The 21603-nt window shown below is 45.8% G+C and overlaps 1 protein-coding gene across 5 annotated transcripts in view; it reads left to right on the top strand.

Moving 5' to 3' along the window:
• PHF12 (PHD finger protein 12) overlaps window positions 1–18619 on the top strand; it is a 42327-nt gene extending 23708 nt beyond the window's left edge. For all 5 annotated transcript variants that reach the window (XM_084862869.1, XM_084862871.1, XM_084862872.1 and 2 more), the window contains 12 exons: window positions 533–926; window positions 2434–2554; window positions 3689–3821; window positions 5907–6071; window positions 9966–10124; window positions 10732–11530; window positions 12695–12820; window positions 13508–13651; window positions 14528–14626; window positions 15841–15923; window positions 16870–17008; window positions 17356–18619. In XM_084862869.1, the coding sequence (XP_084718995.1) occupies window positions 533–926; window positions 2434–2554; window positions 3689–3821; window positions 5907–6071; window positions 9966–10124; window positions 10732–11530; window positions 12695–12820; window positions 13508–13651; window positions 14528–14626; window positions 15841–15923; window positions 16870–17008; window positions 17356–17690 (2697 nt within the window). In that variant the 3' untranslated portion in view covers window positions 17691–18619. The remainder of the gene's footprint in view (window positions 1–532; window positions 927–2433; window positions 2555–3688; window positions 3822–5906; window positions 6072–9965; window positions 10125–10731; window positions 11531–12694; window positions 12821–13507; window positions 13652–14527; window positions 14627–15840; window positions 15924–16869; window positions 17009–17355) is intronic.
• The last annotated feature ends 2984 nt before the right edge of the window (window positions 18620–21603 follow it).

Here is a 21603-nt window from a genome sequence, read left to right as displayed (position 1 = left end):
GGATTGAGCCCACATCCTGGGCATGTGCTCTGGCTGGGAATCAAAACATAGGTCAATGCTCAGCCACTGAACCATACCGGCTGGACCAAACTTTATTTATTTTGAGCAGTTAAAACCATTCATTAGGTCAGGCTGCCTCTCCAAGGCAAACTACAGTGATCTTATTGGTTCCCACTGTTGTTCTCACTGTCCTCAGTCTCACTGAGCTTGTTCTCACTGTGTTGTTTATTCCGTTACCCTCTACTTGTATAGAGATATTCTGTATCATATGATGACTTAGAGGAAATAATTTGTGATTTATATAATAGTTTCTAATTTCCATGCCTTTTGGTGATTCCCTGCTACAATAGTTTTGCCAGCTTTGGTTCAGCTATAATTTTGTCATCTTCAACAGGACTGTGTGCCAAGTCCCCAGGGAGATGAATCTGTGACTTTCATAATTTTGGTTTATAGTCTAATAGGATTTTGTAGTCCCTATTTCTTTCTCTTTTGTGGTACTTTATATGATGGGCCCTCCTGTTCATTTGCACAGAAACGAGAACAGAAAAAGGAGCTGGGCCATGTTAACGGACTGGTGGACAAATCTGGCAAACGGACTACATCCCCCAGCAGTGACACGGACTTGTTGGACAGATCAGCTAGCAAAACTGAACTCAAGGCTATGGCCCATGCCCGGATCCTGGAGAGAAGAGCCAGCCGGCCTGGCACGCCCACGTCCAATGCCAGCACAGAGACCCCCACCTCTGAGCAGAACGACGTCGATGAGGACATCATTGACGTGGATGAGGAGCCAGTGGCAGTAGAGCCTGACTATGTGCAGCCCCAGCTAAGGCGGCCTTTTGAGCTGCTGATTGCTGCCGCCATGGAGCGGAACCCCACCCAATTCCAGTTGCCCAATGAACTGACTTGTACCACTGCACTACCAGGTTAGCCAAACCATTATATCTCCTCCCCCACTCCACCTTCCAAAGGATTATTTCCAGCCAAAGAGGAGTGCTGCCTATGGCATCACTGTATAGCTACTGTCGCATATTGTTCTTGGTTCTTCCTGGAAAGATCTTTGAAGGTTTTAGTTTTTATAGTGCTTATTCAATTTTCTATTTCCACCCTTCCCAGTATCACTTTTTTTAAAAAGGTAATATATTCACATTGTTCAGAAATCAAAAAAATATAAAAAGGCATACATTGAAAAATTTCCCTCCTACTTCTGCCTGCCATTTGCCTAGTTTCCACCTTCCTACCCCTCACAGATAACCACTGATTTGTTCTTGTGTGTTTCTTCTAGAATTGCTTTGTGTATGTATAAGCAAATATAGATATATGCTCATTATTTCCCCTTTAAATAGTATACTTGATATACTGTTCTACACATTGCTTTTTTTTTACTTCACAATGTGCTCAGGATAGAGATCTTTCCATATGAATATAGACATTACTCAGTTTCTCTTAATGATTGTATAATGATCTATCATATAGAGGCACTGTAATTTATTTAATTTCCTGTTGATAAGCATTCAGGTTTTTTCTAAACTTTTGTTTCTATAGATAGTGCTTCAACAGATAATTCTGAAATACATCATTGTATACTTGTGGGTGTGTGTCTATGGGATAAATTCTTAATAATAGAATTGCTGAGTTAAAACTATAGTTGTGGGATGTTTTGTTTTGTTTTTAAGACAAATTACTTTCTCTTTTTTTAGTATATTTTTTACTAATTTCAGAAAGGAAGGAAGAGGGAGATAGAAACATCAATGATGAGAATCATTGATTGGCTGCCTCCTGCACCCCACACTGGGGATGAAGTCCATAGCCCAGGCATGTGCCCTGAGCAGTAATCAAACCATGACCTCCTGGTTCATAGGTCAACGCTCAACCACTGAGCCATGCCAACTGGGCTGTATTTATAGTTTTGATAGATACTACCAAATTACCTTCCTTATGTTTTATTTGTTTGTTTAATCGAGTTATGGCTTCTTCTTGATACCATGAAGCTTCTAGATCTTATTTTTCTTCCAGATGGGGTGAAATTGGCACACTTAAGAAACCTACTTGTCAGTAGGATGCAGAATCAAAGCTTTTCTGATTTCTGTTAAAATGCAGTAAAATTGCAGTTTTCCTCATCTACCTCCATAGAACAGGCTTTTTGACCTATTTATCTTTCATAGGCTTCTGGCCACCTCATGTTTACAAAACCTTTAGAGGTATTGTGCCACAGAACAAGTGACTTCTGATCAAGGTTCTGACTTATGTCTCAGTCTCCCTTCTAATTCTTTTTCTCACTTGAAACCAGACCAGGGGGGCCCAGAAAGAGATCCATGTCTAGGCCACAGCACATGCTTTTTTTAAGAGATTTTTCACTTACTGTTGTGTCCCTATCTGAGGCCAGGAACTCTGCACCTAGAGAACGTTCAGCACCACCAATTTCTCTTCTAGGTTCTAGCAAGAGAAGAAGAAAGGAGGAAACCACAGGTAAAAACGTTAAGAAGACACCGCATGAGTTAGATCATAATGGTCTCGTTCCCTTACCGGTCAAAGTCTGCTTCACGTGTAACAGGTATTTTTCCTCCATACTAAGGGGCTTTTCCTCATATTCAGCAAATGATGTTTTTCTCTCTCTTTCATCACCTCTTTCAAACTATGTATGTTACATGTACATAATCCATATTTTGATCATCTGAAAGCAGAGACTGAGTGACTGATTAGAGCCTTGAATATTTTAACAAATATTATAAACTGTAGAGGCAAAACAAGAGGAGTTGAAATTAAACTAAAGTATGAAATATTTAGACTACCTATCGGGAAGAATTCTAGCCAGCAGCAACACAAGTCCCTGGAAATAACAAATAATTTTTAATACGCTAAAGTTTGGTTTAAAAGTAGTACAGGTATCCACGGTATGTATTAGACTGGATGATTTCCAAAAGCCTCTAGGTTGCCCCAGTTGTAGCTTCCCTGTGACACTGGTTTTCTTCAAATAGGATCTTCTCAATGACAGGAACCAGCTGCTACTGGAGGTGAACTTGTTGTTTAGATATGTTAGAAGGACAGGATAACAGGAGGGAAAAAATGTGAAAATGAAATGTTCCACACCACTATAGGGGACTAGATTGAGTGGCAGGACTCTGAGCCCAAACTGTGGCTCCAGTGAATCTTGAGGACCCAAGGAGTATCATGGTTACAAAACATAATTGGCAAAACATAATTGCCTTTAGTTATGCTTACATTGATACATTACAAAATCATTTTCCCAGCACAACTCTCTCTCTCTCTGGTTGTCAGTTTCTCTGAGTGCTTCACGCAGAAGAAAAAGTTCTTATTGTAGATTTTAGAAAGGTTCCTAGTATTTTTTGTTGTTGTTGTTTAATGAAGTAGATGCTTTTTTTTTTTTTTTTAAGGAGTAGAAAGATCAAGTAGAGTTGGCTGTCTTCCCCCAATGGGTACAATGATCATTCATGCTCCAACAGCCACTTAGCATACTCCACGTAAACATTCCCTTCCTGACAAGATACAATTCTCTTAGAGGAGAGAATAATGGAGAGCCGCGTGGTAGCCCCCCACTTCATCCATCTTTCTAATCGTGAATGTAACTGAGTCATTGGGGGAGGAGGATGTTGTTAGGGTTAAGGAGGGGAGGTTGTTTTGAGTTCTCCCCTCTTGCCACAGAAATGCCCTAATCTCTTTTTTGCAGGAGTTGTCGCGTGGCCCCTCTCATCCAGTGTGACTATTGCCCCCTCCTGTTCCACATGGACTGCCTTGAGCCACCACTCACTGCCATGCCCCTGGGCAGATGGATGTGTCCAAATCACATCGAACATGTGGTGGTAAGTTCAGCAGTGTCTCTTCAGTCCTCTGCGGGCACAGTGGAGAGTGGACTGATTCAGTAGAAAGCATAATAAGGTCAGCTTTGTACGAGAATTCACTATAATCTCTCCCATCCTGGTTTCTGCAGACCATTCTACTCAATTCCGATTGTTTTGACATATGTTAGCTGTGCATTTTGCCTTTTATCACAATGCCTTATTTTAGCTGCACAGACAGATTTAACCCACTAGCATTTGGTTATTCATTAATATTTTCCTCCAGAGTGAATCAAGCAAATGTTATCGCCCTAAACTGGGGTATATTAGATCCAACCCTATGGAAATAAATGCTCTCACAGTAGTTGCTTCCATATTTTCCTGCCTCTTGTTTTTAGAGGGAACAAAGAAAATTTTAAGATATTTATTCTTTTTTTTTTTTTTTTTTTTTTTGATTTTTGTACAGAGAGGAAGGGAGAGAGATAGAGAGTTAGAAACATAGATGAGAGAGTCATCGATCAGCTGCCTCCTGCACACCCCCTACTGGGGATGTGCCCGCAAACCAAGGTACATGCCCTTGACCGGAATCGAACCCGGGACCTTTCAGTCCCCAAGCCGACGCTCTATCCATTGAGCCAAACCGGTTTCGGCAAGATATTTATTCTTATATCTCAAGAATTAACTAACTGTGCAGTAACTTCAGAGAATTGGCATGGATATATGATATTCCAGACAGTCAACCATTTATTGAACACCTGATCTTTCCTAGGCTCCAAATGAGGTTCTTACCCTTCTCTTACTTTAATTCTTGCCAAAACACTTATAGGTATTGAGTAACTAAAGTGTTGAATGAATGTTGTTAGAGTATCATTTATTTCCCAGAAGTCTTGGGTTACATTTTCCAGACTGCTTTCTGGAGCCAAACAGAACTGTAGTTTGCTATCTCCAAAGACATTTAAGACATTTCCTTATAGGCATTTAGAATAGTCACTCATAGATTGAATAGGAGAGAGCTTCAGGAGGAGCAGGTCCCTCATAAGAACAGCCTTTCCAAATTAAAAAATGTTATTGCATAAGACATCACCTATCAAATGATGATAATCATGGAATGACTGTTGGCCCTCAACATGGCAATGTGCTTCCCTCTTTGCCCTGAGGGAGCCTCAGTTATAGACTTGCACAAATGAAAGAAAATAGTTGCTTTGTCCTTTTATTTAGCTAATGCTGTTCAGAAAGATTTATCTAGAAGGAAGCTTCTCTCTGGGGCTCAGTGTGTGTGTCTTTGTTTTGCCTCTTACTGAGCCAAAAAAAAAAGCAACCATGAGCAGTTTACCCAAATATGAATCTTAAAGGCCACCTTTCCAGCAGATGAGAAATTATTAATTGGGTAATATTTTATTAGCCATTTAGGGGTTTTTCCTCTTTTACTAATTAGGAAGCTGCCACACATTTTTTTTTTTTCTTTTGAATTAAAGTGTATGGGACCAGTTGTAGAAAAGGAAATGTGACATAATTTCTGTGTGCTGCTGCACAAACTACCTTTTCTCCCTTTGGCCCCTTAGAGCAGTCTAAGTTTCCTGCCTCCTATAGAACAAGACTGGGATGCCAGAGGGTTTGCTCCCTAGTTCCATGGAGGAGGAATAGGGCAGGGCACACAGGATTTGGGTGCTAATCCCAGCTGTCAGCCGAACTCCTATGTAGGAAACAGTCCTGCTTCCTGTGGGAGAGGCTCTCTTGCTAGGAATGAAGTCTGAGTCTCCTGAGGGCCCAGGCCTGCATCTCCTCAGAAACCTGTACACGAAAAGAAAAAGAAAAGAAACACGTAAACTTACAGAGGGTGGTCTGAGCTGGACAGAAGACTGTCAGAGGCTGAATTTGGAAGGTCACTTCTTAGCTAATTCACTATTTCCTGCCACTCTAGGGAATAGAAACATACCAGTTGCTCCTTGCTGGACTGGGCAGGACTGAGGGAGAAAGTCTTATGCAACACTGACAAGAGTGTTGACATACCAACCCCTGATAGACAATCCCATGTGGTCCATTTATAGTTGGTTGGGAGACGGATGTCTTTTGAGGTTCACCACAGGAGTGTTTCTGCTTTGATTCTAGCTGAGCCAAAAGAATATGACACTGAGCAATCGGTGCCAGGTGTTTGACCGTTTCCAGGACACCATTTCCCAGCACGTCGTCAAAGTGGATTTCCTGAACCGAATTCACAAGAAGCACCCTCCTAACCGCCGCGTGCTCCAGTCGGTCAAAAGAAGAAGCTTGAAGGTGAGTCCCAACCTGGTTAGGCAGGATGGTGGGTTCTGATTCCTTCATGGGATAGACAGAGGGCCCTGGTCCCACGCCACAGATAGGGAAAATGAAGACTTGTCTGTGATATCTGAGCAAGTAATGAATGTGGCTATACATTTTAATACTTGAGGAGGGTGGTCAGGATTATGAATGCCAAACCCCATAGTAGGCATTCAAACTGCAGGTCACTAGTTCTCCTGAGGATGAACACTCTTTAGCCCCTTCCACCAAATGTAGATGTGCTCTGCTGTAACTGCCCCTCGCCTGGCACTCAGTGCCATCTGTTTCTGTTAGATGGCCCTTTCCTAGAGCTGTCGTGAGGTGAAGGTAGGGTGATTAAGCAGAGGGCCATGTGGAAAGTGAGTAATCCCAAAGTGAGGAATTTAAGAGGGAAAAATGTCTAAAGGAAAGTTAAATCTCTTTTCCCAGGCTGCTGTTAATATATTAGCAATACATTTTATGTACTTCACAGTTATTAAAGTGTGTCCACAGAGATTGACAGAAATTTTCTGTGTTGAAGAGTATTTGGTGGTGTTGAAGCTGGTTCTTATAAATCATTCAATCCCCTCATTCATTTAACTTAAAGAACCCAACACTATATATAAACTGATGTTTCTCTTTTGAAATAATCCCAGATTGTCCTATGTAGCAATAGGAATCAGCAGTTCTCAAATAGGCCACTTGAGGGCAGCCATACTTTAAAATCACACCACTCCAGCCCTGGCTGATGGTGTAGCTCAATTGGTTGTCCCATGCACTGAAAGGTTGTCGGTTCTATTCCTGGCCCAGGCATATAGCTAGGTTGCAGCTACAGGAGGCAAACAATTGCCATTTTTCTCATACATATTCAGTCATGTCCCCCACTCACCCCTACCCTGTCCCTCCCTTAACCTCGCTCTAAAATTAGTAAAAACAGCCCTAGCCAGTTTTGTGGATAGAGCATCGGCCTGCAGATCAAAGTGTCCTGGATTCAGTTCCAGTCAAGGGCACATACCTCGGTTGCAGGCTTCTCCCTGGCCCAGGTCCTGGTCAGGGTTCGTGCAGGAGGCAACCAATAGATGTGTTTCTCACATTGGTATTTCTCTCTTTCCCTCTCTCTGCCACTCTCTCTAAAAATCAATAGAAAAATATCCTCGGGTGAGGATTTAAAAATAATAATAAATAAAATTAGTAAAAACATATCCTCTGGTGAGGATTTTTTTTTTTTTCTTTTAATCATACGCATTTCCAGTGAGTGTCAGCACCAGCAAGATGTTAATTGTTGAAAGTTGGATAACAAACTCTTAACTGTGTAAATATTTATACTTCAGTGGAAACACAAGTTTTCCAAAATTAAATTAGGTGTTTTCAGTTGAGGGTAAGATATATTACAGGTGAACAAGCCTCATACCTTAGTTAAACAAATCTAGGAAAAATCTGTACTATAATTCACCATATAGGTATGGAAGAGAGCCTGGCTACCGAAATGAACAGGCCAATAGGCCTTGATAAAACCCTGTCGTTTATAATGTTTCTTTTTTTAAATGTTTCCCTATTCTTGAAGAAAATCCAAGGGCACAAATTTTCTGAAAAGCATTTTGTAATTGGACAATTTGAGAGTGAAATAAGGACAGGGAGCCCTAGCTGGGTGGCTCAGTCAGTTGGAGCTTCCTGCCGTACATCAAAAGGAGCAGTTTCAATTCCATTCAGGCCACATTCCTAGCTTGTGGGCTCAATCTCTGGTTGGGGCACATACGGGAGGCTACTGATCAGTGTTTCTCTCTCTCTCTCTCTCTCTCTCTCTCTTCCCTCTTTTCCCTGCCCTCTCTATAAAGTCAATAAAACAGCCGAAACCGGTTTGGCTCAGTGGTAGAGCGTCGGTCTGCGGACTGAAAGGTCCCTGGTTCCATTCCGGTCAAGGGCATGTACCTTGGTTGCGGGCACATCCCTGGTAGGGGGTATGCAAGAGGCAACTGGTCGATGTTTCTCTCTCATCGACGTTTCTAGCTCTCTATCTCTCTCCCTTCCTCTCTGTAAAAAATCAATAAAATATATTAAAAAAATAAAAAAATAAAGTCAATAAAACATATCCTCAAATGAGGGTTTATAATAATAATAATAAAATAAGCCCTAGCTGGTTTGGCTCAGTGAATAGAGTGTCAGCCTTTGGACTGAAAGGTCCCAGGTTTGATTCTGGTCCAGGGCACATGCCCAGGTTGTGGGCTTAATCCCCAGAAGGGGGCATGCAGAAGTCAGCCAATCAATGATTTTTATCGTTAAAGTTTCTATCTCTCTCTCCCCCTTCATTCCTCTCTGAAATCAATAAAAATAAATTAAATTAAAATAACAATAATAAAATAAGGACAGGCACCCATTTGGGGCTTTTTCTTCCCTTATCCTCCCTAAGAACCTACTCATGAAATCTCTTGGTTCTCCCAAAATATTTAACAAATCTACCAGATGCTTTTACATGTCTGCCTTAGGTACTGCTTCCCTACCCTATTCCCCCTTGGTCCGCCTGGAAGTTCCTTCTTAACTGCCTTCCTATAAAATCTCTGATCCCAAGTTTCTGTCCCCCAGGTAGAAACAAACACTCTTCGCCAGGTTTGTTTATTTTCTTTTTATAATTTCTTTATTAATTAAGGTATTACATGTGTCCTTATTCCCCATTATCCTCCTGGACCCCCCCCCCCCCCCCAATTCATGCCCTTACCCCCCTATTGTCTGTGTTTATTGGTTAGGCTTATATGCATGCATACAAGTCCTTTGGTTGATCTCTCCCCTTACCCTCACCCTCCCCTACCTTCTCTTAGGTTTTTACATTCTGATCCATGATTCTCTTCTTCTCCATGTTTGTTTGTAAATTTTTAAAATACATTTTATTGATTTTTACAGAGAGGAAGGGAGAGGGATAGAGAGTCAGAAACATTGATGAGAGAGAAACATCTATCAGCCACCTCCTACACATACCCCACTGGGGATGTACCCACAACCAAGGTACATGCCCTTGACCGGAATGGAACCTGGGACCCTTCAGTCCCCAGGCCGACGCTCTATCCACTGAGCCAAACGAGTTAGGGCCTTCTCCATGTTTTTAATAGCTACTTAGACATGCCTTTATTCTAGGATATATTACATTGTATTATAATTTTTCTGTGTTTATCTTCCCTACTAGACTGTGCGCTCCTTAAGGGCAAGTCTTGAGTTTTGTTCATCTGGATCTCTAGAAATTGGCACTGTGCCCAGATTCAGGAGATGCTCAATAAATGTTGGTTGAATGTATGAATGATTCTTTGCTTGTGTAGCTCTTTCGTTCTTGCATGATGTGATTCAGAGTGTGTCTTCTGTTTGTGCAACAAAGAGGTCTTCAATTGTTTTATGAGTCATGAATGAATGAAGAAAACTGACATTGAATGAGTGATTATCTGGAGCCAGACCTCATGCTGAGCATGTTACTGTGACTGTGACCTCATTTTAACTTTTTATCTCTTCAGATATTGTTTACTTATTTTCCAAACTTGATCTTAAGCAATCAGAACCCAGGATACCAGTCTGGAGCCCTGATGGTGTCAGTCTTCCACTTTGTAGACCAAAGCAGAAGGCAGTATGCAGTGATTTCTGGCTTCCTCAGTCCTTAGACCTTAATGAAGAAAAGTGGGGGGCATGCCTGCTGGTTCCAGTTTTGTGCCTTCTCAAGCTAGTGTTAGGCAAAGAGATGGTGGCATAGAGCAGTTGCTGCCCACCAAGCCACCTTATCCTCAGTGAACCCCAGAGTGGATGATGGTCCCCTGGGCATCAGCACCAAGGACAGAAGAGCATGGTCAGAGCAGAATCAACTGGTCATGTTGGCACCATCTCCCTCTCCTTCCTCCTTCTATCTGTTCTGAACAGGTTCCTGATGCTATAAAATCTCAATACCAGTTTCCACCCCCACTCATTGCACCCGCGGCCATTCGGGATGGGGAGCTGATCTGCAATGGGATCCCTGAGGAATCACAGATGCACCTTTTGAACTCTGAGCACTTAGCCACCCAGGCAGAGCAGCAAGAGGTGAGTGAAGGCAGGGCTGGGATTCCAAATCTAATCTTCCATCCCACTGCAGCTGTTATGGAAATAGCCTCAGTGTCATTCCCATCCCCATCTTGTACAACCCTACCCACCCTTACTCTCACCCCCCAAGAGTTGAATATTTCAGGGAGAACCTCTGGCTCAGATCTTGAGGCAAGTAAGAGAACTACAGAGTCAACTGGTCTGCTTCTCTCCATCGGTCTCCCAATGCACTATGAGATGGGCAAAACTGTCTTGTAGAAAGACCTCAGTAGACCCATAGAGAGGCTAGGTGATAGTGCTGGACACACAGCCGATGTTTAGGGTACTTGCTGAATATTGGTCACAAGGTGAGCCTTAGGGGCAAAACCAGGACGGGAATCCCAAGCTCTGCTGACCAGGGTGTTGTCTGCTGAGTGTACCAACAAGTCTTGCTTGGGAATGGAAATGGAATCCTATCAGGAGTCAAGCACACCCTTTCTGGGCATTCGCAATGGGACCTCGGAAACAGTGTTTATCAGCTCTGCTGTAGCCCTGGCCACTGTGGCAGGAAGGACCAGCGCCTCCCAGGCCTCTTACCCTCCTCTCCTCTCCTCTCCTTCCATTACAGTGGCTCTGTAGTGTTGTTGCGCTCCAGTGCAGCATATTGAAACATTTATCTGCTAAGCAGATGCCTTCGCATTGGGACTCTGAACAGACAGAGAAGGCTGATATTAAGCCTGTTATTGTGACTGACAGCTCAATCACCACCTCCCTGCAAACAGCTGACAAGGCACCTACTCCACCTTCCCACTATCCCCTGTCGTGCCCCTCAGGGATTAGCACCCAGAATTCCCTGAGCTGCTCTCCACCCCACCAACCCCCGGCCCTAGAGGACATCAGCTGCAGTTCTTGTGCGGAAAAATCCAAGAAAGCCCCCTGTGGGACTGCCAACGGGCCAGTGAACACAGAGGTGAAAGCCAATGGCCCACACCTCTACAGCAGCCCCCCTGATTCCACGGACCCCCGGCGACTTCCAGGCACCAACACCCCCCTACCAGGCCTCTCACACCGGCAAGGCTGGCCCCGGCCCCTCACACCACCAGCGGCTGGGGGGCTTCAGAACCACACCGTCGGCATCATTGTGAAGACAGAGAATGCCACTGGCCCCAGCTCTTGCCCCCAGAGGAGTTTGGTTCCTGTCCCAAGCCTGCCCCCTTCCATTCCCAGCTCTTGTGCCAGCATCGAGAACACCAGCACTTTGCAAAGAAAGACTGTCCAATCACAGACAGGACCTCCGTTGACAGATTCAAGGCCACTGGGCTCACCCCCAAATGCCACCCGGGTGCTCACTCCCCCCCAAGCAGCAGGAGACAGTATCTTGGCCACAGGAGCCAGCCAAAGTTTCTGCTCACCAGCGCCATCTTCAGGTAAGTGCTACTCAGCCTTAGGGTGATTTGGAGTAATTTTATGCTCTTCCTGACAAATAAGCTTCCAAAAAACATCTGTGAATATTTCAGAGTGCTTTGATCTCTGTATTATTTGTCCTTCCCCCGTTTCTGTGAGGGAAGAGAAAGTACATGTTAACTTGTCTTAATCTATTCAATGGGACTGCTTAGGCTCTGGACGCTTAAGTGATTTCTTTAAGGTGATCTAACAAGTCAGTGGCAGGATTGGAACTATAGCCTGGGTCTCTTCCTCCTTCCCACTGGTCTTCTGCCTGTTTTGTCCCATCATCCTAGAGGAAGGCAGCATGTGCTCTGAAACCATTGTGATCAGACTGAGGCTCTGAGTGATAACCTCTGGTTCACAATCCACACCAGAGATTAGATTCTCAGAGCCAGGTTATTTTGAAGGAGCTTCCATGTCAGGAACACTGCCTTTAGAATTGCTGCAGAGCGGGACGGCCATAGAGGTAAATCTTGCCCAAAAGCTTGCCCTTATGTCCATACTTGACCTCGTGTGGACCTGCACTCTCAGCTAGCTCCAGTCAGCACTTGGGACCTCGAGGTTGCTGACCCCAGCATCTGAACCAGGTGTCAGATGCTGCTGAAACCCTCTGTGGGCTCTCCTGTCTGAACGGAAGCTGGCCTCCCTAGCTAGCTGGAAGTCTTGGTAACGAGGTGTCTGTGACTTCTCTGCATGGGGCCCCTGATCCCAAGGTGGCTCCTCTTCTCAGGCTTTTTTCCTGGCTCTGTTTATTTCAGTACCAACCTGGGTAGATTCCTCACCTGTGAGTCAGACTTCAGTAGGCAGGGGTTTTAGGGGCAGGCACCACTTATTTAAATGAGTAGAGGTAGCAAGGAGGCAGTCATGGCTCAGAAAATGAAGTTACCCACCACATTCCCCAGAGCAGTAGATTTCACTGGTTCTCAGTTCTCTGGAGCCTTCTGCATGCCTGGGTGCATTGTCGTTCCATCTGCCCTTCCTCACCGCACGTTTTTAGCTCTAGGAGTTCCAGAGCCTATGGGGTGAGAATCGAGAAGGGAACATCACCTTGGGTCCGAAATCCAGACCTGTCTCGGCAGTGGGGGATTGTACCGGTGGGTTTCCCTCAGGCGACGTAAGTAACAGTCTTCCTGCTCCGTCCCCAGATGGCAAGGTCAGCCCCGGCACGTTATCCATAGGAAGCGCTTTAACCGTACCCTCTTTCCCAGCCAACTCTACTGCCATGGTGGACCTCACCAACTCACTTCGAGCATTTATGGATGTCAATGGAGGTGAGTGAATGAGCTGCTGCTCCGCCACTAGCTGCTGTGGTGAAAGTGCTGTCCCTACGCAGCATTCAGCTCATCTCAAAAAGGGGCAGACAGGATGCCTGATCTCAGGGCTGGAGAGGGGAGTGGTGTAGGAAAGAAAGCCCCTTCTATCTCTGTCTTCTGCATATACACATAATCAAAGGTGAAGAGAACAGAGCCAAGCTGGCCAGTGAGAAAAGAAGAAAACCACTATAGGCAGATTGTTGGAGACCTGGCAGATCACCTGGACTTGCAGAATAAAATCAGGAGGCATCTCGCTCCCAAAATCAAGGAGAAGCAGGGCAGAACTTGATCTCTGTAAACAGAGTGGTAGAAATCCAAGCTCCAATATCAGACGTCCAGGCCCTTCCCCCTGCACAGGCAAATGGTTTATCTTGCGCTACCTTTCTAGGACCACTTTACCTAAAATCCAGCTACCCAGTGGCAGGAGGCATCTGTATAGTCTGCACTGGGGCTCTCTCACTGCACATGACTAGTGAGGTGCCCAGCCAAGATCCTTGTATCACTTTGTGCTACTAAAAAAAAAAGAAGTAGAAAAGCTCTTGGCTGGATTTTAGAATTGCTGCACTATTTGCTCGGTAACCTTAGCTTACTTCTCATTCCATTTCCTCCTCAGCTGCTTTTTTAATCTTTCTCTTTGGTTAATAGAAATCGAGATAAATATGCTGGACGAGAAGCTGATCAAGTTTCTGGCCTTGCAGAGAATACATCAGCTTTTCCCCTCCCGGGTCCAAACTTCTCCGGGCAGTGTCGGGGCACATCCACTGGCTTCTGGAGGGCACCACACAGAAGGTGCGCACGCACACCTGCCACCACACCCCGCCGTCAGACCTCTCTGTGTGAACGGCCATCTCCCCTCCGTGGAAATCTCAGCTTTCAGTGTGTGCCTTTAATGGGCTTAATAAAGCACCATGGTTCTTTTTTTTCTCAGAAAATATACAAAATGGCACCCACAGCTTTCAGCTCAGACTCCAGGAAGTACACTGTAACTTTCTCTCATACATATCCACTTTGAGACTCAGAAAGCAGCTACAAGTGCCTTTGGGTGTATGTAGTGTTTTCTGCTCAATTGCTGTCAAATATTCAAGTTAGAAGAATTACAGAATAACAGTTGGGCTGGCCTCCTGGAAACTCTTCCCAAGAGGTTAACTCTGCTCAGGATACCCCTTTGAACATTAGCTGTTAAAAGTTTGGTCCCCAGACCAGCAGCAACAGCAGCATCTACGAACTTGTTAGAAATGCAGAGCTTTGGCGCCACCTTATCGTAATCTGCATTTTAACAAGATCTAGGCAATTCATATGCACCTTAAAGTCTGTGCCCTTTTATGCACAACCTCCCTATAGGATCAGCTAGTTTTCCCTGACAAATCAACCAGCAGCTAAGAGCTCATAAAGGACTGTCATCCTTAAATTCTGTGACCATTGTCAATGCTCTTGTCCTTCTTACCCATGTGAGGACTGCTGTGTGTGGGACAGAGAGCCTCACCCTGAAGCAGCCCAGTGTTAGATGTGAACTGGTAAAGGTTACTCATCCAGAGGGATTATGTTCTTCAGGCGATGCGCCAAAGGTCTGGGTTCTGTTAATGTTTGAGCCATAGGTTCTGTTGGTTTGCATTTGAGTGCCAGGCTCTGAGTTTCTGAATAACCCTATCCTTGTTTGTCTTGTAGTGCAAAGAAAGGAGGTACAGGCCCGAGCTGTGTTCTACCCTCTCTTAGGGTTGGGAGGAGCTGTGAACATGTGTTACCGAACCCTCTACATCGGGACAGGTGAGCCAGCTGGGAGGTGCCGAGTCTGTTCGGCCCTAAAGACTAACACTCTTACCCTCAAGGCTAGAAAGGGGCAGATGGTTTTAACTTGATGGATGTCCCACCCAGAGGGGCTAAGAAAGGAGACCATCCGCTGCTTGTCTTCCCTGTTCTCGGGCCCTTTTGCTTTGTGTCCAGTGTGACATCAGGAGAGGTAAAAGTTCTGCCTGCTGCTCAGTGAGGCATTTAAGCACTGCAAGAAAATATCCAGGGAGAGAGCAAACCGTTCTCCCTGGAGGTCTTGGGAAAAGTTACGGGGCTCACATATACCCGAGCTTTAGTTAGCCCTCTACCTTGTACAGAAGTACAGACAGATTAGCCCCCAGCCTAGGCATTTCCCTTCTTTCAGGTGATATGATTTATAGGCCCTGCACCCCATGTTGTGTTCTCATGAAAACATCCCGTCCTCACCCTAGCCAGTTTGGCTCAGTGGATAGAACGTTGGCCTGTGGCCGAGACCGGTTTGGCTCAATGGATAGAGCTTCGGCTTGGGGACTGAAGGGTCCCGGGTTCGATTCCGGTCAAGGGCATGTACCTTGGTTGCAGGGGGTGTGCAAGAGGCAGCTGGTCGATGACTCTCTCTCTCATCGATGTTTCTAGCTCTCTATCTCTCTCCCTTCCTCTCTGTACAAAATCAATAAAAATATATTTAAAAAAGAAAAAATGGAGATGGGAAAGCCCCATTTAAAAAAAAGAAAAAGAAAAAAAAAGAACGTTGGCCTGTGGACTGATGCTCTAGTCAAGGCACATGCCCAGGGTTTGGGCTCAGTCCTCGGTAGGGGGCATGCAGGAGGCACCCAATCAATGATTCTCTCATCATTGATGTTTCTATTTCTCTCCTTCCTTTCTCTCTGAAATCAATAAAAAATATACTTTAAAAAATCAAAAGGAAATATTGCATCCTCTTCAGTAGCTCACTGTACCAGTCTGGGCAGCAGCCATATGTTCTAAAGCAGATCAGCTGGCAATGACAACTGTTCTTTAGCAAGAGGTGGAAAAGACATCCGCTTTAGTTTAAAAATACAAGGAGAGGGCCCTGAGCTACTTGTCCCTCGGGGTCTCCTAGTGCCTCCCAGAAGCTAACGCCCGCCCCCATCACCACCACCACCTTCCCCACACATGCACCTAACAATGTGTTCTCTGCCCGCCTCTCCTCTATTCACGTCACCTTGCAGGAGCTGACATGGACGTGTGCCTTACAAACTATGGTCACTGTAACTACGTGTCCGGGAAACACGCCTGCATATTCTACGATGAGGTGAGGGCTGTTGATGGGGTAGGAGGGAGCTCTCCCCACCTGAGGCCGCTCCCAGGGACTGGGTTTTGTTCAGTGCCCTGGGTGAGGAGAAGGGAATCTGGGGAGGAGAGGAGTCTTGGTGTGAAAGGGCATTCTGCCATGGCCAGCTGCTCCCAGGAGCAGGGCTACCCTATCCCCTGAGGTGGGTCACAGGCTCAGCTGAGGTGGGGGAGGGGTGGGGCTAAGCAGGGCAAGGGAATAGTATAGAAAGAAACCAAGCCCTCTTAGTGCAACCCTGTGAGTTTCGTCATCTCATGTGCCCGTGATTTTAGCAGGAGCCGGTGCTGAGGAGGCAGAAAAAAGGAGTGAGGAGAGGGAGGGTCTAAAAAGGAAGGATTCCCTGAAGGGGTGAATCTTTTTTGTTTTATGTTTACATGTTTTTGTTTTTTATTTTGAGAGTATATTAAAGCCGGAGACAGTGAAACAAGGAAGGGCTTACGACAGAAGAAGCTACAGGAGAGAGCCTAGGCGAATCTGCTTTGGCTCTGGAAAGTCAGAGAAAAGAGGGCCTTAGAGAGCGGTTCAGGGGGTGAGCCTGGGACATGGTTTTAACTTGATGGATGTCCCAACCAGAGGGGCTAAGAAAGGAGACCATCCGCTGCTTGTCTTCCCTGTTCTCAGGCCCTTTTAACTGACACTGCCCATTGAGCCCCTGGTTGCAGATCTCGGGGTCCCTTAGAGTTTAGGAGATGCGTGCCTGTGGGAGAAGGAGAGGGGAGAGGGAAAGGCAGGAGCTTGCTCCTGGGAGGGAGAGCCCCAAACAAAAAGTACAGGGAAGGGGGGCCCGATGGGGAAAGAAAGCGAGTCCCCAGGTAGAGCAGCACAGCCTTCTCCATGTGTCCTCTCTCCCCTTAGCCCAGGCCCCACGCAGCAGACCACACATCTTACCTTCCCTCCTCCTCCTCAGAATACCAAACATTATGAGCTGTTAAACTACAGTGAGCACGGGACAACGGTGGACAACGTGCTGTACTCATGTGACTTCTCCGAGAAGACCCCGCCAACCCCCCCAAGCAGTATTGTTGCCAAAGTGCAGAGTGTCATCAGTAAGTTGGAGCAGAGGCCTGTGGCCATGAAGCCTGCCATTTTTGGACACATTTTCTAAGGCTCTGTCACGGTGGCTCAGGCCTGCTGCCAGTGATGTGCTGCCTCTTGCCTTCCTGGTTGCATTGGCCACGTGCTTACTCCTGGGCCCAGGGAGGGCCACGGAGAACCAAGTGCTGTGCACCCACTTACGTGGACAGCACTTCAGACTTGACCAGTCCTTTCTGAGCATCCCTCACCCCAGTCACGCAGCATTTAAAACGGGGAGGTACAGAGGTCCTCTGGCAGACAGCCCAGATGATCGGACTGCTCACTGTTCTTCTCCGGTGACCATCCCCTTTTTCCCCAGGGCGCCGCCGGCACCAGAAACAGGACGAAGAGCCAAGCGAGGAGGCACCTATGATGAGTTCCCAGGCCCAGGGGCCACAACGGAGACCCTGCAACTGCAAAGCCAGCAGCTCGAGCTTGATTGGGGGCAGTGGGGCCGGCTGGGAAGGCACGGCCTTACTGCACCATGGCAGCTACATCAAGCTGGGGTGTCTGCAGTTTGTCTTCAGCATCACTGAGTTTGCGACCAAACAGCCCAAAGGCGATGCCAGTCTGTTGCAAGATGGGGTCTTGGCCGAGAAGCTCTCTCTCAAGCCCCACCAGGGCCCTGTGTTGCGCTCCAACTCCGTTCCCTAGGACTGGTGGCCACCCCATCACCCGCCTCACCCACCCCAAGACTCCTGCAATGCAAAAATGTACACAAACCAAGCCCGGGTTTTTTCTATACTCCACCAGAAACCCTTCAACTACAATCTTTGCATGACATGAAGAAAACCTTTTGACTGTTTTTTAAAATCCTTTTTCTTTTCTCAAGTTCTAGGGGGCATTTGCACATATATTTGTACTCAACATTTCATGGAAAAGCGGCAGACCCGAGCTGAGGAACAGCGTGGGCAGGGAGGGGAAGACCAATGGTCTGGACTCTTCCTCCAACACAAAACCGTTCTCCACCCAGCTGCTCCCTCCCCCTCGCCCGCCGTTGTAAAATAATCAGAAACTTGTTCTATTTTGTGGCAGTGACAATAGTTTTATATTAAAAGAAAAAATACAGTTTTCATACAGCAAAATCTATACAATATCATTGTTTTATTTAATATAAAAATCGCTACCCACCCTCCTTCCATGGTTCCCACCCTCCAAGTTATTTTCCCTTTCTGCAGCGGTTGCACTACAGGTAGCTACTGTGTATTATGGACAAATGAGAAATGAATCCTTTTTCTGGCTGTCCATCTATTTTATTTCGAATAAGGAAAAGTGTATTTGGATTTTGTGTAAATACATCTAGTGATGACATTTTTTCAATGTTTTTAAAAACCGTGTACAGTACTACATGTGGTAGAGCGTTTTCTTCAAATTGTCTATTGTAGCAAAAACGTTTTTTGTCGTAAACCTGTTTTGTCTCCTTTTTTTGTTCTCTTGCCACTTCTCTCCTCTTCCTCCCACCCTTGGCTCCCTCGTCTTCTCCTACCCCACAACTAGTACCAATGTACATAGTAATTGTAATGTTTTAGACTTTACAGAAACTTTCCTGTATTCTGTATATAAAAAAACAAAAATACTTCAAATTATGTTTTCTGCCTGTCTGTCCTACCTGTCATCATACTTGGAAGGGACCCTCGCTGAGACTTGGTCCCACAGTCTCATTGCACAAGTCACATTCCCCAAGGGAAATCAGGGCGGGTGGGGAAGAGGTGTTGTAGGAAAGTGAGCCTATGGAGCATGGGGAACGGAAATGGAAGCGTAGGTAGGGGAGCATCTGCTAAGGGGAGCTGTTGTATGACTTTGTGGGTGACTCAGAGTTTAGAGGGTTTGATTATTTGACATGATCAGATTCTGTACGGTTCTAAGAATGGTCAGGCTCCTGCTCCTATTGGCTCCAAAACCAAGGCATTAAAACAAGCTGGCAGGAGTGAGGCCTCTGCATTCTGGTCTAAAAGCTTTAATTGAGAGAGGTGAGGCTGCCTTTAGTTCCAATTATCTGCTCTCATGCTTTATTCATCTATTCTGGGAGGTCATAACATCTGGTTTTGTCCTTTCCCTGTTACCTTAGCTGGGCATGGGGCAAGTCAAGTACCACTTGCCCCACTGTGCCTGAATCTTGGTCCGGCTCACTTACTATGAGCACTTAAAGCAGAATGTAGTGTGGAGCAGTTTGTTGCTTCAAACATCTCTGGGGAAACGTGAAAAATGAGAAGTCCAGTTTCTATCCCGGCTGTGCCACAGTTTATATGACTGCATTCACCACTCCCCAGCAGCAATTCCTAAGAAGACACCATCGAGAGCATTACCTTAATTCTAATCCCTGAGCCCTCATTAAACCAAATCCCATCCTTTCCTCTGAAGGCCTTAATGAGAAACTTTACCAGGAAGTTTTTCCTAAAGACAGTCTCCCAGCCCTGGCCAGATGGCTCCATTGGTTAGAGCGTTGTCCTGATACATCAAGATTTCAGGTTTGATCCCAGGTCAAGGCACATACAAGAAACAACCAATGAATGCATAAATAAGTGGGACAATAAATCAGTGTTTCTCTACCTCCCTCTGTCTCTCTCTAAAAAGTCAATAAATAACCTGGCCAGCATGGCTTAGTGGTTGAGTGTCAATCTATGAACCAGGAGATCACAGTCCAATTCCTGGTCAGGGCACATGCCAGTGTTGTGGGCTCAATCCCCAGTATGGGACATGTAGGAGGCAGCCAATTAATGATTCTCATCATTGATCTTTCTATCTCTGAAATCAATCAAAATATATGAAAAAGGAAAGTCAATAAATTAAAGACAGTCTCTGACTCAGCTGAAGAGCATCTATGTGTCTGTCCCAACACTATTTGAGTTAGGTGGCCTGTTGGCCTGTCAGGATCTTGCTTCAGGGATGGAGAAGGCACTTGTGTTCTTAATATTCCATCCCCATAAATGGAGCAGACTGACAATTCAGGAGGGGGGGCGGCGAACAGAGGACAGAGGACCAAGACTTCGGGAGACGGTGGGGTAAGCAGAGTGGCTCTGGGTGATCCAGTTCAGAGAGGGGAGGAGGGCGTGGAAAGAGATTGGACAAAGATCTGATATGCATGTATACAGTACCTATGGACATGGGAAGTGGGATGGCGAGGACCTGGGGTGGGGTGGGAACCGGATGGAGGGGAGCTATGGGGGGGGGGGGGAACACCTGTAATCTGAACAATAAAGATTTTTTTTTAATATATTTTATTGATTTTTCTTACAGAGAGGAAGGGAGAGAGAGAGAGAGAGCTAGAAACCTCGATGAGATAGAAACATCAACCAGCTGCCTCTTGCACACCCCCCACCGGGGATGTGCCCGCAACCAAGGTACATGCCCTTGACCGGAATCGAACCTGGGACCCTTCAGTCCGCAGACTGACGCTCTACCGCTGAGCCAAACCGGTTTCGGCGAACAATAAAGATTTTTAAAAATATATTCCATCCCCAGCCTCATCCCACAGCATCTACAGTTGAACTGTGAATCCACAGTGCTGCTAAATAGGAAACTTGCCTGAATCTGAGATCTTTTCCAGGCTTCCACCTACCTGTCTAGCTTTGCCCCTTGCCCTAATGGGCCTCCTGAACTCCCTACGAGAAGAAACATATCTGTTCAACTCCATCTTTCCAAGGCTAACCATACTGCTGGCACACCGTAAGTGCCAAACAATGGATACTAAATTGTACTGGATTTCTCAGACAAGGTCCTTTCTTCTGGCAAGTCACCTGGCCAGGAGCGCCCTTACCCTTGCCTCCCTAGCTGTTCCCACCCACCTTGTCATCAAAGTCACTTCTCCCATTGAGTGATGGGAGTTTCTTTACCCATTTCTGTGAGAACCATTCTGTGGAGAATTTCCTCCTGGAAGTCAGATAAATATTACACTCTCTTCCTACTTCCCTTCAGAATTGGAGGGGGTGGGGAGCAGAGACAGACAGATACAGACAGCTAAGGAAAGTGAATCCTGACAGCCCTTAACTGATGTGCCATGCTGAACACTGTATCACCTCCTTTGCCTCCAATGGGGAAAATCCGAGGAGCTGAGGATGGGTTATGAGGATATGAATGAAGGACTTGTTTAGGGAGGATAAGGGATCCAGGATGGAAGTTGCTTTCAGATATAAGAGTATTCATGTATGAAGGCTTCTTCAGAGGGAACCTCTCTTACACACTGCCACTCAGAGGGCTCATACACACCCTGTTAGCCTTCCTGCAAGCCTTCAGTTATAGGGCACCACACAAAGGACACATTTTATATTCATTCAAAGGTACATTTTATATTCATTCAAACACACACACACACACAGACTACAGATGCATGCACATGCCTGGACGGGCTCTCAGCAACATGGACACAAACACATAAAAAATGCACACACAAAAAGGACCCATCCCTGGCCGGGTAGCTGTTGGTTAGAACGTGGTACCCCTATGCCAAGGTGTACATCGGTTCCATCACTGGTCAAAGGGGAGTCAACCAATGAGTACACGAATGAGTGGAACAACAAATCGATGTTTTTCTCCCTCCTTCTCCTTCTAAAAGGAGGGTGCCCTGGCA

This window comes from Pipistrellus hanaki, assembly GCF_964339955.1.
Source record: "Pipistrellus hanaki genome assembly, chromosome: 16".
In the NCBI taxonomy this organism is placed as follows: domain Eukaryota; kingdom Metazoa; phylum Chordata; class Mammalia; order Chiroptera; family Vespertilionidae; genus Pipistrellus; species Pipistrellus hanaki.
The sequence above is the reverse complement of the archived record's forward strand: the minus strand, read 5'-3'. Positions and strand labels throughout refer to the sequence as shown.